This window comes from Dreissena polymorpha, chromosome 5 (assembly GCF_020536995.1).
Source record: "Dreissena polymorpha isolate Duluth1 chromosome 5, UMN_Dpol_1.0, whole genome shotgun sequence".
NCBI lineage: Eukaryota > Metazoa > Mollusca > Bivalvia > Myida > Dreissenidae > Dreissena > Dreissena polymorpha.
The window spans coordinates 112752190-112766994 of record NC_068359.1 but is presented as its reverse complement, the minus strand read 5'-3'; the positions used below and the strand labels follow the sequence as shown (position 1 = coordinate 112766994).

Here is a 14805-nt window from a genome sequence, read left to right as displayed (position 1 = left end):
GTTTGGATCCAGATGAGACGCCACACAACGTGGCGTCTCATCAGGATCCGAACTGTTTGCTATTCTGATAGTATTCTTTGAAACAAAATCGAAGAAAGTACTAATTTTAGAAATTCAGCAGATGACATTTTAGCAGACGACAAATTTCCCAGCATGCAAAGGGTTTAATGGACTCTGGGTACTCAAAAGGAAAGGGAGAAGCCTATCAACTTTAAGTTCAATGGGTCAATGCAAAGGTTATGGAAAAAGTAGGTCACACACTACAACTCTTTTTAAATATTAAGTGTTAAATATGAAGTATTAGTTTAGTCTAAATGAAACACAAAATGAAGAAGTTGCTGTAGGACAACACATATCAAACAGACAAACTAACAAATCACAGACCAACTAACCCACATGGTAAACCGAGTGCACCTCACTCAAACTTTGTTTGTGGGATATTAATATTCAAGACTATTTTTCTGAGAAAGTTTGCACCAGACAAATTATCCAATCATTCAAATGTGTCTGATATGAAACCATCATCAAGAAAGGTTTAGAATGCTTAATCTCTTAGGTGAAACGATAAATAAATAAATCATTTCCAATTAAATGCGCCACATCTTTTACAATCCTTTTAACACTGATGAAAAATTAAACATGCTGTTTTATTGTTTCGATGGTGTGAAGAACAGATTAGGTGAAACTAATGCTTTCTAATGGAAATTCAAATTAAGTTACAGTATGTTATTTAACCCTTTCAGTGCTGGAACCGAATTTTAAAGGCCTTTGCAAACAGTTTGGATCCAGATGAGACGCCACAGAACGTGGCGTCTCATCTGGATCCAAACTGTTTGCTATTCTGATAGTATTCTTTGAAAAAAAATGAAGAAAATGCTTATTTTAGAAATTCAGCAGACGACATTTTAGCAGACAACAAATTTCCCAGCATGCAAAGGGTTAAAGGTCAATAATTTTTCAGTTCAGTCAGTATGATTTTATTCCGTATCAATTTTGTAAATTTATTTTCGCAGAAATATCATCTGTGAATTAAAGCTTATTATGATATAATTCTTAATTTTTTAGGATTTCAGAGACCAGCACTGTTTAAATAACAGACCTCATAATACATGTAACTGATCACTAGTGGCTTTTTTGGCGAATAAATGTGAACACTGTATTCTTTTGATTCTCAAAATGCTCTGAGAGATATCTTTGCAAGGAAAATGAGAACTTTTACTTTAACTTCTCAGCACTTGAAAATGAAATTTCTGTCTGCACCAATTTATGTGCATACTGAGACAAATTATGGAAAAAGGACACTGATTAGATTAAATGCAAACAATTGCGCTTTCTCCAAGCAATCAATAAAATCCCATAAAACAAGGGCTGTTTGTAAAACATGCATGCCCCCCATATGGGCTGTCAGTTGTAGTGGCAGCCATTGTGTGAATACGTTTTGTGTCACTGTGACCTTGACCTTTGACCTAGTGACCTGAAAATCAATAGGGGTCATCTGCCAGTCATGATCGAAACCATTTTACTATTTTGAGCCACTGTGACCTTGACCTTTGACCTAGTGACCTGAAAATCAATAGGGGTCATCTGCCAGTCATGATCAATGTACCTATGAAGTTTCATGATCCTAGGCCTAAGCTTTCTTGATATATCATCCGAAAACCATCTAGTGGACAGACCGACCGACGGACCGACATGTGCAAAACAATATAGCCCCTCTTCTCCGAAGAGGGGCATAATAAATAAAAACACTTATTTTGTTTCTCATGTCATAACATTGTATTAACTATCTAATGAGTATGATTCTGCTTTTATTTACAGATGATTAGAATGGTATTCCATAATTATAACACTGTGCATACCTGTCATTCATTTGAACTTGCTCTAACATGGCTGATCCAGTGTTGGCCTTCCAGTTCCCAGAAATAGACTTACGTCTGAAGAGAAAATCAAAATGGTATAAATCATTGAGAATAACAAAAAGCACTTACAAATAAAACAGAATATTGTGTCCACTGTTGGTCAGGAGAAAATCAATCCACCATTAGCCATTCATCATGAGGTTCAGGTGCTGTATAATTATATATATATATATGCTCCAAGTATTCAAGAAGAACAATTAGGATTTAGACACTTTTAATCAGGGGCTAATTTTTGTAGATTCATACAAAATTAATGAAAATGTCAAGAATATGATGTAAGCAAAAAATATTTAGTGCCCCACAGACCCAATTTATTGCATAAAAGCATGTATCAAGGATCCTGAAATGTCACTCAGACTAATGAAAAGGCATTTTACAAAACAATGCCAATTTAAATCTGCAAGAGCCAATGCAGGATTATATTGTAATTTGCAGCACACTCTAGAGGTTCACATGTTTTGTACTTTAAGCCCATTAAACCTTCCCTATTTTATAGGATGTTTGTGTCCAGGCAGACATAGAGTAATGCAATTATCCTGAATCAGGGATATAAAACGTCTTAAATAAGTACCTAGCGACTCAATAATTATAGTGAAATTTCACATTTCTAGTCACGCTTTTGAGAGAGGATCAACCATTATTTAAGAGAAAACATATCCATTCGCTGCAATGACATAAGACTTTCAACCAATACGCCTACCCCTAAGTATCAGTTGGAGAGAAACTTCAATAGAAATTGAATGAAAATGTACAGCGTCTATAAGACCTCTATTTTTTATGACTGGCAGTTTCGACAGCTTAACAAGTTCACAGTTATTGCTCAGACTTTCCCTGTTAGATCAATAACAATTATTTGATTAGAGCTTGTTTCAGTTCTTTTCGCCAAGTACCAATATTGCTTCCGGTGTGTGGAGAAAAATAGAATACCGGTATTAAAAGATAAAAAATCGGAGATTTGAGCTGTGTGTAAGTTGAAAACATGTTAGTTTTCTGTAAAAAATGCATAACAGCAATTGATATATTGTGCTCAGACTATTTTGATTTATACATAAGCATTTTTGTGAGAGAAGGGAATTTTAATGAGAACAGATAATGATCAGTAAAGGTTGTTTATTTGGTAATACAATGCCCTGTTTATTATTGATTGCTGGAATCAATAATAATTATGTCATCCTCTAAAAGAGGATGCATGCCAATTGTGCTGTGGATTTTAAGGAGCACGCGAAATATTGTAGTAGAAGAATAAAGTACATGAATGTGCTCTGTCAATAAATAATGTTGTTGTGTCCAGGGATCAAGCTAGATTCCAATTTTTGGGAGAAGTCACTTCTCCCTAAGCTCTGGAGAGGGAGAAGTGAGGCAGTTTTAGGGAGAAGTGGATCTTTTGCGATCACCATACTGTCAGGCTGTTCATTAAAAAATTGTTTGTTTGCAGTAACGCTACATACCCATCAAAATTGTTCCTACTCAGATGTTTTTTTCAGCATCTTTCCTTATATGACTATAGCTACTCAATTTTTTTAAGGAATTTTTACAAAATAAAATTAGAGTCAACTTACCTACACATCTTAAAAATCTTGGCTAGGGTTACAGCAAACAAACAATCTTTTAATGATGGCCTGAGGTTTTTCAGTATTTGGGCTTGCATATAGTCTATGTTAGAATGGACCATTGTGAATCATGACCTGTAAATGTATATTAATCAAGTTATAAAATCATTCCTTTTAATAAATTTATTATTGACAAAAATATAAGCATCAAATCATAAGATCATGCCAAGATAATGAGTATTAAGAATTATCATAATTGGGGACATAAGTAAATTGTTTGCAGTTTTCGTCGGCATCAACTCATCTTTTCCCATCCTGGACCATTTTAAGGCATCTACTACTCGCGAAAAGCAAGTTTTCACGGTTTGAAAAACGGACAATACAGGCCTGGTGCATAAAATATACATACCTGTCTACCAAGAACAGATACCAATTAATACAGAGAGACCGACATTCTTTTAATCAACATTGTTTTGGGGACACTGAATGCAATAATTGACATCAATTAACAAAGTGTCTCGCCTGGTGTCGTCATGTTTTCTATTAGCCGAAATGGAGTTTGTAACCCATGCTCTGATTGGTAAAGAGAGATTTCTGCTATGCCAGGGGGCGGAGTTTTGTTGATTCGGTCAGTAGATTGACATCGGCGTGTATGCAGTAATAAACAAGAGCCACTTTGATAGCGCTGCGGATAGGATAATTGCTAGATTTTAGGGCGAAGTGATTATCGCCGATGCTTTAGATCTGGGAAATTAAAGGGAAGCTGCAGCGATCTAATCGCCCACTTCGCCCAGTTGCTCGATCCCTAATTGTGTCAATAAATAATATTGTTGCATAGATAACTTCATTTATAGTGCAACATTTTGAAGCAATTGAGTTTTACAATTAATTTTTGGCTTTTTTAAATAAATAATTTCAACAACACAAATAAATGCTGTGGCTTGACAATATGTGTGAAAAGAGGGATTGACCACTCATTTAAATTGTTATATTTTGGGGAAAAAAGACAATATACCCCTTTAACATTTTTTTCCACAAGATTCAGTATCGCAAAAATGCTCTAAAATGAAGACTCCCATAACTGTGAATGTAGTATCATGAAACAACAGTGTTCGACACTAACGGGAGTCCGGTAGTCCGAGACTCGTGGAAATGAGACTCGGACTCCTTGTTTTTGTGTCAAGAAAGTCCGTCGGACACCTTCAGAATCATCCGTGAATTATAAAAAAATCCCTTTGTTTATTTATTCGTTTCGCAAGATCAGAATTTCTGCACAAAGAAATTTTTGCTCAGAGAAATTTTTGCTCAGAATAATCTTTGTCGATCACTGTCTATAAAAACTTTCAGTTTCAATTGTTTATTGTCACATTTCAATTGTAATAATTTAATATTCACCCTCTACATACCGCAGAAGGAAGTTTTTAATACCAAGTCATGACCTCACACTTCAACCACTGTTTGAAAGCTGTAAGAGTTCTTCTTAACAAGGAAGATTAAAGACAGCTGGTCTATTGTTATTCTAAGAGTTCTTCTTAACAAGGAAGATTAAAGACAGCTGGTCTATTGTAAGTGAGAAGTGTTCAATCAAAACTAAGTGATGTTGGAAGCATATAGAAAACAAGAACAATACCATCATTTGTACTATGCACTTGAATAAGTATTTTTCTATTTGCCTATGAAAACCCCTGTCTGGTCAACACGTTTGTTGTCAGAAGATGTTTTTTGTATACTTATAATTGTATTATTATGATGAAAATACTTTGTCAATTTTAGAGTGTATGTAAGCAAAAAAAAAGAAATTCCATTTAAGAGTTTTAATCAAATGGCTTAGAACGCAAAGTAGTCGTTGTTTTTTTCTAAGATACTTTCGCTTAAAAAATAGCTTTCGCTAAACAGTGTATAATCACTATAAACAATCATCACAATGCCCGTAATTGTTTACACAATGCACTTTTTACGGTCGCAATGCACTGAAGATTGGAACGACTGTGAATCATTTGTGCGTAAATAACCCCATGCCACTAGCAATGGGCTGTAACGACCAATCCCGAAGATCAACAAGCAAGCATATATATAAATGCATTATAAAAAATAATATTTTTTAAACTTACAATAATTAACTTAAATATTAATGGCATTTGTTAAATAATTTTGCAATCTAAAATCACCAATGACAACAAATATTGAACAGAAGTCACTTAGAACTTCGATCTGAAACCAAACATGAAAGACGATTAATCAATTTATGATAAACATGTGTTATTACCCCAAAAAAATACTGTATATAAAAAGTGTCATAATTTTTGGACTACATGAAGTATGATCTGACTCCTAAATTTCAGAAGAAGGGAGTCAAATGAACTCCTTTCTCAGATTAGTTAGTGTTGAACACATGAACAACTTCAAAAAAGTGTTGGGTTACATTTTAAATATAATTTCCATACCTTATAACAGACAGATTGTTCCATATTTTCCCGTGGTGCCACTGTATACAACACATAGACAATATCTATAAGACAACAAAATAACAAAATCAAGGGAATGTAAATTAATTGGAAACAAAAAAAATCATGGATTGCATGTGAAACTTTTGCATCTTAATGTACGGAAATGCAAAGAAGATAATTATAATTTCACAAGCCATCATTGAAAAGGAATGTTACAAAAATATGCTTATATCAAACAAGGGCTGTTTGTAAAACATGCTTGCCCCCCATATGGGCTGTCAGTTGTAGTGGGAGCCATTGTGTGAATACGTTTTTTGTCACTGTGACCTTGACCTTTGACCTAGTGACCTGAAAATCCATAGGGGTCATCTGCCAGTCATGATCAATGTACCTATGAAGTTTCATGATCCTAGGCCTAATTATTCTTGAGTTATCATCAGGAAACCATTTTACTATTTCGAGTCACTGTGACCTTTGACCTAGTGACCTGAAAATTAATAGGGGTCATCTACCAGTCATGATCTATGAAGTTTCATGATCCTAGGCGTAAGCATTCTTGAGTTATCATCCGGAAACCATTTTACTATTTCGAGTCACTGTGACCTTGACCTTTGACCTAGTGACCTGAAAATCAATAGGGTCATCTACCAGTCATGATCAATGTACCTATGAAGTTTCATGATCCTAGGCCAAAGCATTCTTGAGTTATCATTCGGAAACCATTTTACAATTTCGAGTCACTGTGACCTTGACCTTTGACCTAGTAACCTGTAAATCAATAGGGGTCATCTGCCAGTCATGATCAATATACCTATAAAGTTTCACGATCCTAGCCCAAGCGTTCTTGAGTTATCATCTGGAAACCATCTGGTGGACGGACCGACAGACCGACCGACAGACATGTGCAAAACAATATACTCCCTCTTCTTCGAAGGGGGGCATAATAACTGGTAAAAACAAGTACCGGTAATGCATTTTGTACAGTAACACATTGTACATTTTTCTATAAAGAATTATTTAAAATGAAAAAAAGATAAAAACAAGAGCTGTCACCATAGGATGACTTATGCCCCCTATAAACGCTTGATAGAAGTTATGAGCATTTTTCAAAAGCTAAACGCAGATTTCGAAACCTAAACGCTGACCCTAAGTTCAAGGTCAAGGTCACAGGGGTAAAAATTTGTGTGCGCATGGAAAGGCCTTGTCCATATACACATGCATACCAAATATGAAGGTTATATCTCAAGGGACATAAAGGTTATGAGCATTTTTCAAAAGCTAAACGCAGATTTCGAAACCTGAACGCGACTTCAAGGTCAAGGTCACAGGGGTAAACATTTTTGTGCGTATGGAAAGGCCTTGTCCATATACACATGCATACCAAATATGAAGGTTATATCTCAAGGGACATAGAAGTTATGAGCATTTTTCGAAACCTAAACGCAGATTTCGAAACCTAAACGCGGACCCTATGTTCAAGGTCAAGGTCACAGGGGTTATATATTATCTGCATATGGAAAGGCCTTGTCCATATACACATGCATACCAAATATGAAGGTTGTATCTCAAGGGACATAGAAGTTATGAGCATTTTTCGATACCTAAACGCAAAGTGTGACGGAAAGACGGACAGACAGACGGAAGTCCGATCACTATATGCCCCCTTTTCTTCAAAAGGGGGCATAATAACTTCAAACAAATAAAATATCCACAACAAGTATATAACTTTTACATATAAAACAAAAACACAAAATGTGGAGCTTGTTTAAATTGGGTTTAAGGGGGGATAATAATAATAATCACTATGCCTTACAGAAAAGCCTTGTAGTGTGTGCCTATTTTCTGGATGTGGATGTCGTACTTGCTCTCGATATACTGCTCAGTGGCTGCGTAGGACTTGGAGAGCGCTACAACACTCGCGATGTCCTGGAACTGGTGGTGGGTCTCAATCTTAACCTGTTGGCATGGCAACAAGTTTGCATGATTAACGATGTTGCATTAAACTTTGAACAGTATTGATGATTAACGATGTTGCATTAAAGCCACACAACTTATTTGGCATAGTAAATTGAAGTATAAATAAGAAACATACTTTATCTATGACAATTAGAATATATCTGGTGGTTACAAGGTAGAAATCTGTCTTTTTTGCGCTTTTAAACTTAAAAATAATCACGTTTGTGGAAATGGACGTATCCCGCGGTTGCACTTTACTGAAAAAATACTTATTTGTTTGTTTAAAAAGATCATGATACCTATAGAAAGTTCTTACTAATGAGCGGGCTCTCCACTTTCTCCCATTAAAAATGTTGAAATATTTAAAAAGAGATCCTTAAAAATATTAACTGGGTCGCGCTTTTTTCTCCCAACACAGATCTGAAAAAGTCACGTGGTATAGGCACCGTGTTATAATTAAGAAAATAACGTTTGTAAAGCAGCAACTTGTCATTATTTGAAAAATTATAAATTACAGTATGATCTAATATTCACAGACAAATGCGCTGATGAGCCATGCAAAAAAATGATTCTTATGTCATATGCAGCCAGTGTTGCTCAAGATCAGACTGCATTTGCACAGTCTGGTCAGGAACTACCATGTCATGCAAGATTTTGTGGTTTCATTAGTTGACAGGGTAGCAAAAGATTAGACTGCATAAATGTGCAGGCTGGTGTGGAGGTGCACTGGTCCCATGACGCTTAAGACCCATTTTTGCATGACAGGGCTCAAATATATCCTAGCACTCCAGCCTCAATAAATTGTTGACTCACAAAAGATGGGACCAGTTTGATCAGCCAATTTTTTTTATGAAAGAGATTTTTCTTTTTGGTGTGGTCTTGGGTATTGAGGAGATGCCTGAATACCCTCAGGAAACCCCAACTGTTCCATATGGTGACCACCAACCAAACTCACATGCTTCCTGGACCAGGGATTGAACTTGGGTCACTTAGGTGAAAAGTGCATGCACCAACCTCTGCGCTAAACGGACAGTCACAGTGGTGGCTTTGAAACAACAGGCCTCTTGTACTGTGTCATGATGCTTTTAAACTTAGGCAACATATCAGAGGTTCTACAGACTGTGATAAATTACATTTGTCTTCTAGAACAAAACCCTTCGGACCAGCCAGGTGGGTATAATGTAAATCTGTAAATCCAGTCTACCAGCAAAGTCTGGCCAAGGCATGCTTAATCAATGATATGATCATCATTATTCAGCCAAAAAGATGTCTATTACTTCACAGATAATTTGCATCTTCTTTTGAACACTTCCAAGATGCCAAACTTGTTTGGAAACAGCCGTTTGGGCAACAGTTATTATTTGAGACAGCCTCTGCTGTGGCAGCACTGAGGCAGTATGTTTACTAATATTGCGAAAACACTTTTGGACAGGAGCATGCAGACAGTAGATCTCATGTGGGTAATAAATAAACAAATATCAAACAGCCTCACTGTCAAAGATTCTGCACCAATGAAACAACACGCTGAGACTCATGTTCCAATGTAAGAAGCCTAGCAGCAAAAGCTGTTTAATTTTAAAGTAAATGTGGTCTTACATAACTTAAGCTTATTCTCCCATTGTGACAGTTATTGCATTTTGGTCCTAGTAACAAAGAGTTCCTCTCAGTGCGACATTTGCTTATTTGACTCCAAGGCATGAATGGTACTCAGTAACAGCTCAGGTTTCTGGCAAATGCTCCACAGAGGATTCTTGCTGGGCTATTTGCTTGTTTGTATGTCCCAGAGAGTGGATAAGGCCCAATGTCAGAACCCTTTACATTCCTGGTTAATGCCTGAGACCAACTGGCGACTATAAAAAGGGACGATTCCAAATAACCATCATCCCTTGGCCAGTTCAGAAATGACAGTACTTATGAACAGAACCTTCAGTGTGAGCATCTAATAATGAACAAGTGTATGTGTGTGTTTCATTTCTTTTAGTCCTTGGCTTTTCTTGAAAGCATTCTGAGGAGACTTTTCTTAATGAACAATTCACAATAGTTTGTTTAAATACAAAACAGATATAGGAATTGATTTTATCTCATTCTAAGTTTCAAATGTGAACATGGCCAAAGACTTAACAACAAGATAGGATTTGATTTTTTAGCCATTCAGAAACCTGGTATTAGTTTCATTGACATATCTCCGTTCAAAAATGTGCATTTGTTAAAAAAAAAAATCCCACAGCTTAAACATGAATAATAATTAATGTTTCCATTTTATGTAAAGACTTTGAAAATGGGGAGTTTCAAGACCAATACTATTGTACTATAAGCCATGCTCTGGGAAACCTGGGCTAAATGCATGTGTGTAAAATACTGTCCAAGCTGGGCTAAATGCATGTGTGTAAAGTACTGTCCAAGCTGGGCTAAATGCATGTGTGTAAAGTACTGTCCAAGCTGGGCTAAATGCATGTGCGTAAAGTACTGTCCAAGCTGGGCTAAATGCATGTGTGTTCAAAGTACTGTCCAAGCTGGGCTAAATGCATGTGCGTAAAGTACTGTCCAAGCTGGGCTAAATGCATGTGTGTAAAGTACTGTCCAAGCTGGGCTAAATGCATGTGTGTAAAGTACTGTCCAAGCTGGGCTAAATGCATGTGTGTAAAGTACTGTCCAAGCTGGGCTAAATGCATGTGCGTAAAGTACTGTCCAAGCTGGGCTAAATGCATGTGTGTTCAAAGTACTGTCCAAGCTGGGCTAAATGCATGTGAGTAAAGTACTGTCCAAGCTGGGCTAAATGCATGTTCGTAAAGTACTGTCCAACCTGGGCTAAATGCATGTGTGTAAAGTACTGTCTGGGAAACCTGGGCTAAATGCATGTGTGTAAAGTACTGTTTGGGAAACCTGGGCTAAATGCATGTGTGTAAAGTACTGTCCAAGCTGGGCTAAATGCATGTGTGTAAAGTACTGTCCAAGCTGGGCTAAATGCATGTGCGTAAAGTACTGTCCAAGCTGGGCTAAATGCATGTGTGTAAAGTACTGTCCTGAAGCTGGGCTAAATGCATGTGCGTAAAGTACTGTCCAAGCTGGGCTAAATGCATGTGTGTAAAGTACTGTCCTGAAGCTGGGCTAAATGCATGTGCGTAAAGTACTGTCCAAGCTGGGCTAAATGCATGTGCGTAAAGTACTGTCCAAGCTGGGCTAAATGCATGTGTGTAAAGTACTGTCCAAGCTGGGCTAAATGCATGTGCGTAAAGTACTGTCCAAGATTATCTTGTGCAGTCCACACATGCTAATGAGGGACAATACTTTCCACGTTTATAGAACTTTTCATTGCAAGGAAGTCTCTTTCAAATGAAAGTCCTGTGCAGACTGCACAGACTATTACAACCCTTTTGGACATGAATTAAGCCCAGTTTTCCTAGATCGCCACTTATATGTTTTGGATTATTCATTTCCACCTTACCTTTCCATTCCCAGCATGTGCATGTCCAATCTTTACAACCACTGGAAACTTTGGGGTTATGAGCTGCAAAAGACAGATACACAACTCAATGTGAACATAAAGTAGCGTCATGTGAAATCGGGTCTTAATCCATACATATATCAGTACATATTTTATTTGGTTTCAAATAGAAAAATCAGATCAACATTTTTGGTATTAAACAAGTAAAAGATGTGACTAAATTACATAATGTTTTATAAAAAAAGAATATTAATTTCAAAAGAATTTATCACAACAATAATTTCTCAAAATAACACATTTTCTGCCTATACAAACTCAATGAAATGAAAAAAAAAATGCGATTTTTAAGCCTTAATTATATACAAATGGTTTAATTACAACACAAACTTACTCTCCAATCAGATATACTGGTAATAAAATACATTTGTAACTAGTGTTAGGACGCTTTTTGAATATGGTCCCTGTGACAAGTTAAGAATACAAAGATTACTGACCTCTCTAGCTTAAGAAGGTGATCATGATATCGACAAAAATGCTGATCATGTTTTATTGGCAATAAAGATCTGTTTTATGGCTTCTTTACAGGAATCAGCATTTACTTTGATGACGTCAAACTGTTTTTAAGCTTGTTTTTATGCCCTTGACTCTTGGTTTAAAATTAAAAAAATCATCAGCTTACCTAATACTTCAATTTAAATAATCGAAATTTAAAAAAGATTAAAGTTGAAAACTGTGATGATATTTTAATGGTTAGTACCAGTTAAAAGATTACGTTTTTTTATTTTATTTTATTTATAAATCAAAGTTGTTTCTTTATACCAACTATTAAAACACGCTGCAAGGATTGATCTTCCTTGAATTAGAAATAAATAAATTATGACCCGCCTGATATGTCTTGGCTGTAATTTTAAAGGGACTGTCCAACAGATTTTGGCATGTATTAAAGCTTGTCATTAACTGCTTAAAATGCTTTATATTGATAAATTTAAACATTTGAACTAAAAATCTCCAGTAAAAAATAAGAATACAAATTAAAAAAAGAAGAAAAAACGTTAACCTCCACAGGGCTCAAACCACTGACCCCTAGAGTCATGGAGTTATGGAGTAAAATGTCTCCCGACTTAACCACTCGACCATCCACGCTCACGACTAATGCGAAAGTATTTGTTAGCTATATAAGCAATCCTCGTAGTTCCCCAAAATATCGATTCGTGTCGAACGATGCTTTTGACTGTTGGACAGTCCATTTAAATACGTTCTGAAGGAAAAAATCTGATGACTAAGTTTTTAATGTTATTTAAGTGAGCTATTCCTTCCTAACAAAATATAATTAAACTGCAATAATCTAACTCTTTTCAACACATTCAAAGATACTCAAAGAATTCAAAAAGTTGTATCTTTGCTATTATTATATAAATGTTTCATTTTAATACTTTTTGAGGCATAATTATAAAAAGAATGGTCTAAAAGTACAACACATAAAAAGAATCTTCACAAATGAAAAAAGCAATTGATAACGTTTGGCATCTGTTATTCAATCTATTTTGTTGGGTGGAACAAGGCAGATTCATGAAACAATTATTCTGAGGGCGAATTATCTTTGAAGAAAAAAACGCACACAAAAAACAACTGTTAAGTACAAAAACAAAATGCTTGAGATTTAAGATATTTTTGCCTTCAAAGTTAATGTTTTCATTCAAATAACCAGGTGATCTAGATGACCACACTTGACCCATTTTAAACATGACCTTCATAGTGTCCAGTTAAACATTCTGTCCAAGATTAATCCAGACTGAGTCATACATATTGCCCTGAAACGGTCACAATCTGACCAAGATTCATGAAGCTTGAGTCATAAATATTGACCCTAGAGTAGTAACAAGGTATTGTATGATTTGACATGGTGACCTAGATTTGTGATGGACTTGTTCAAGAAGGGAACACATTCTAGGTATTGCCAAAATGAACATTCAGATTGACTTACAATTGTTCCCTCTAGAGGGGTAACAAAGTTTATCTCAGTTCAGATTTGATCTGGTGACCTAGTTTTAGGACACATGTGTCTCAGATTCCAGTATCACCAAGTTTCATCAAGATTGAGCCATAAATACTTTTTCAAGAGAGGTAAAAAAGATTCTATCAGATTTAAGCTGGTGACCTTGATTGTGAATGCATGTGACACAGATTCAAACTTGGACTTAACCCTTTGCATGCTGGGAAATTTGTCATCTGCTAAAATGTCGTCTGCTGAATTTCTAAAATTAGTACTTTCTTCGATTTTGTTTCAAAGAATACTATCAGAATAGCAAACAGTTTGGATCCTGATGAGACACCACATTGTGTGGCGTCTCATCTGGATCCAAACTGTTTGCAAAGGCCTTCAAAATTCGGTTCTAGCACTGAAAGAGTTAATATTTCAAGATAAATATTCAGACCTAGTGGCATAAGATTGAGTCATGAATTTGGCCTCTAAAATTCAAACAAGGTTTTTATAAGATTTGATCTGGCAACAAAGCTTTTAGATGTATGTGACCAGGATCCAAACTCAGCCTAGAAAAAAACATGATAAACGTTCAGAACAAAATAATCAAGATTGACACATAAATTAAGCCTCACAAATGGTTATTAGGTTTGAATAAGATTTGATCTAGTGACCTAGTTTTTGGAAGAACCTGACAAAGATTTTTACTCTCCATAGATTAAGTCACGATAAACATTCCAACAAAGACTCAATCATACGTATAACTTTAGAGTGGTCACAAGGTTTTTCTACGATTTGACCTCGGTCTTGGTATTGTCTTAATAAATATTCTGACTAAATGTCATCAGGATTGAGACATATATATTGCCTCTGAAGTGGTAACAAGGACATTGCAAGATTTCACCTGATGATCAAGCTTTTGATCATGTGTGCCTGAGATTATAAAGCTTTCAAAATATTGTCCAGCTTAAAATTGTGATTAACTTCATCAAGATTGGACGAAAAATGTGGTTCCATAGAGTGGTAGCAAGTGTTTGCTTTTTCTTATAATTGAGTTTTACAGGTTCGATCGTTCATGAAAAATAGTACAGAATTGAAAATTTAATTTCTATAATAACGTTTTGTATTATATGACTTATGTATATTTTTTTGTTTTGTGCAAATATCAATGTTTATTCTTCAGACCACATTTGCTCTGATGATCATGGGTATCTTGAATTTTAATAAAGATGAAATAAAATGTATATACACGTATACACTAGTGGTACTAAATACTATGGCTTTAAAATAATAATGATCGACTTAGTTTTAATTATGTTTATTTTATAACCCCTCATGGCCTCATCAATTTATGGACTAAACAACACATGCATATATGTATATGTTTGCTGTTATTGTAACAAGTGTCAGTGCTCATGAAAATCCCAAATATAATTAATAAAAATCAACTGGTTTATAATCATCAATATCATCCGCCAAAGATGTATACAAGTTCAGCCTCGTTCTG

General features: G+C 35.6%; 1 protein-coding gene across 1 annotated transcript in view; it reads right to left on the bottom strand.

The window, feature by feature from the left end:
- The window catches only part of LOC127880904 (synapsin-like), an 88228-nt gene that overhangs the window by 34113 nt on the left and 39310 nt on the right, over positions 1 to 14805 (bottom strand). Inside the window, exons 6-8 of the mRNA XM_052428398.1 lie at positions 11318 to 11380; positions 7730 to 7872; positions 1860 to 1934 (exon numbers count right to left, since the gene is read on the bottom strand). Coding sequence (XP_052284358.1) covers positions 1860 to 1934; positions 7730 to 7872; positions 11318 to 11380 — 281 coding nt within the window. The remainder of the gene's footprint in view (positions 1 to 1859; positions 1935 to 7729; positions 7873 to 11317; positions 11381 to 14805) is intronic.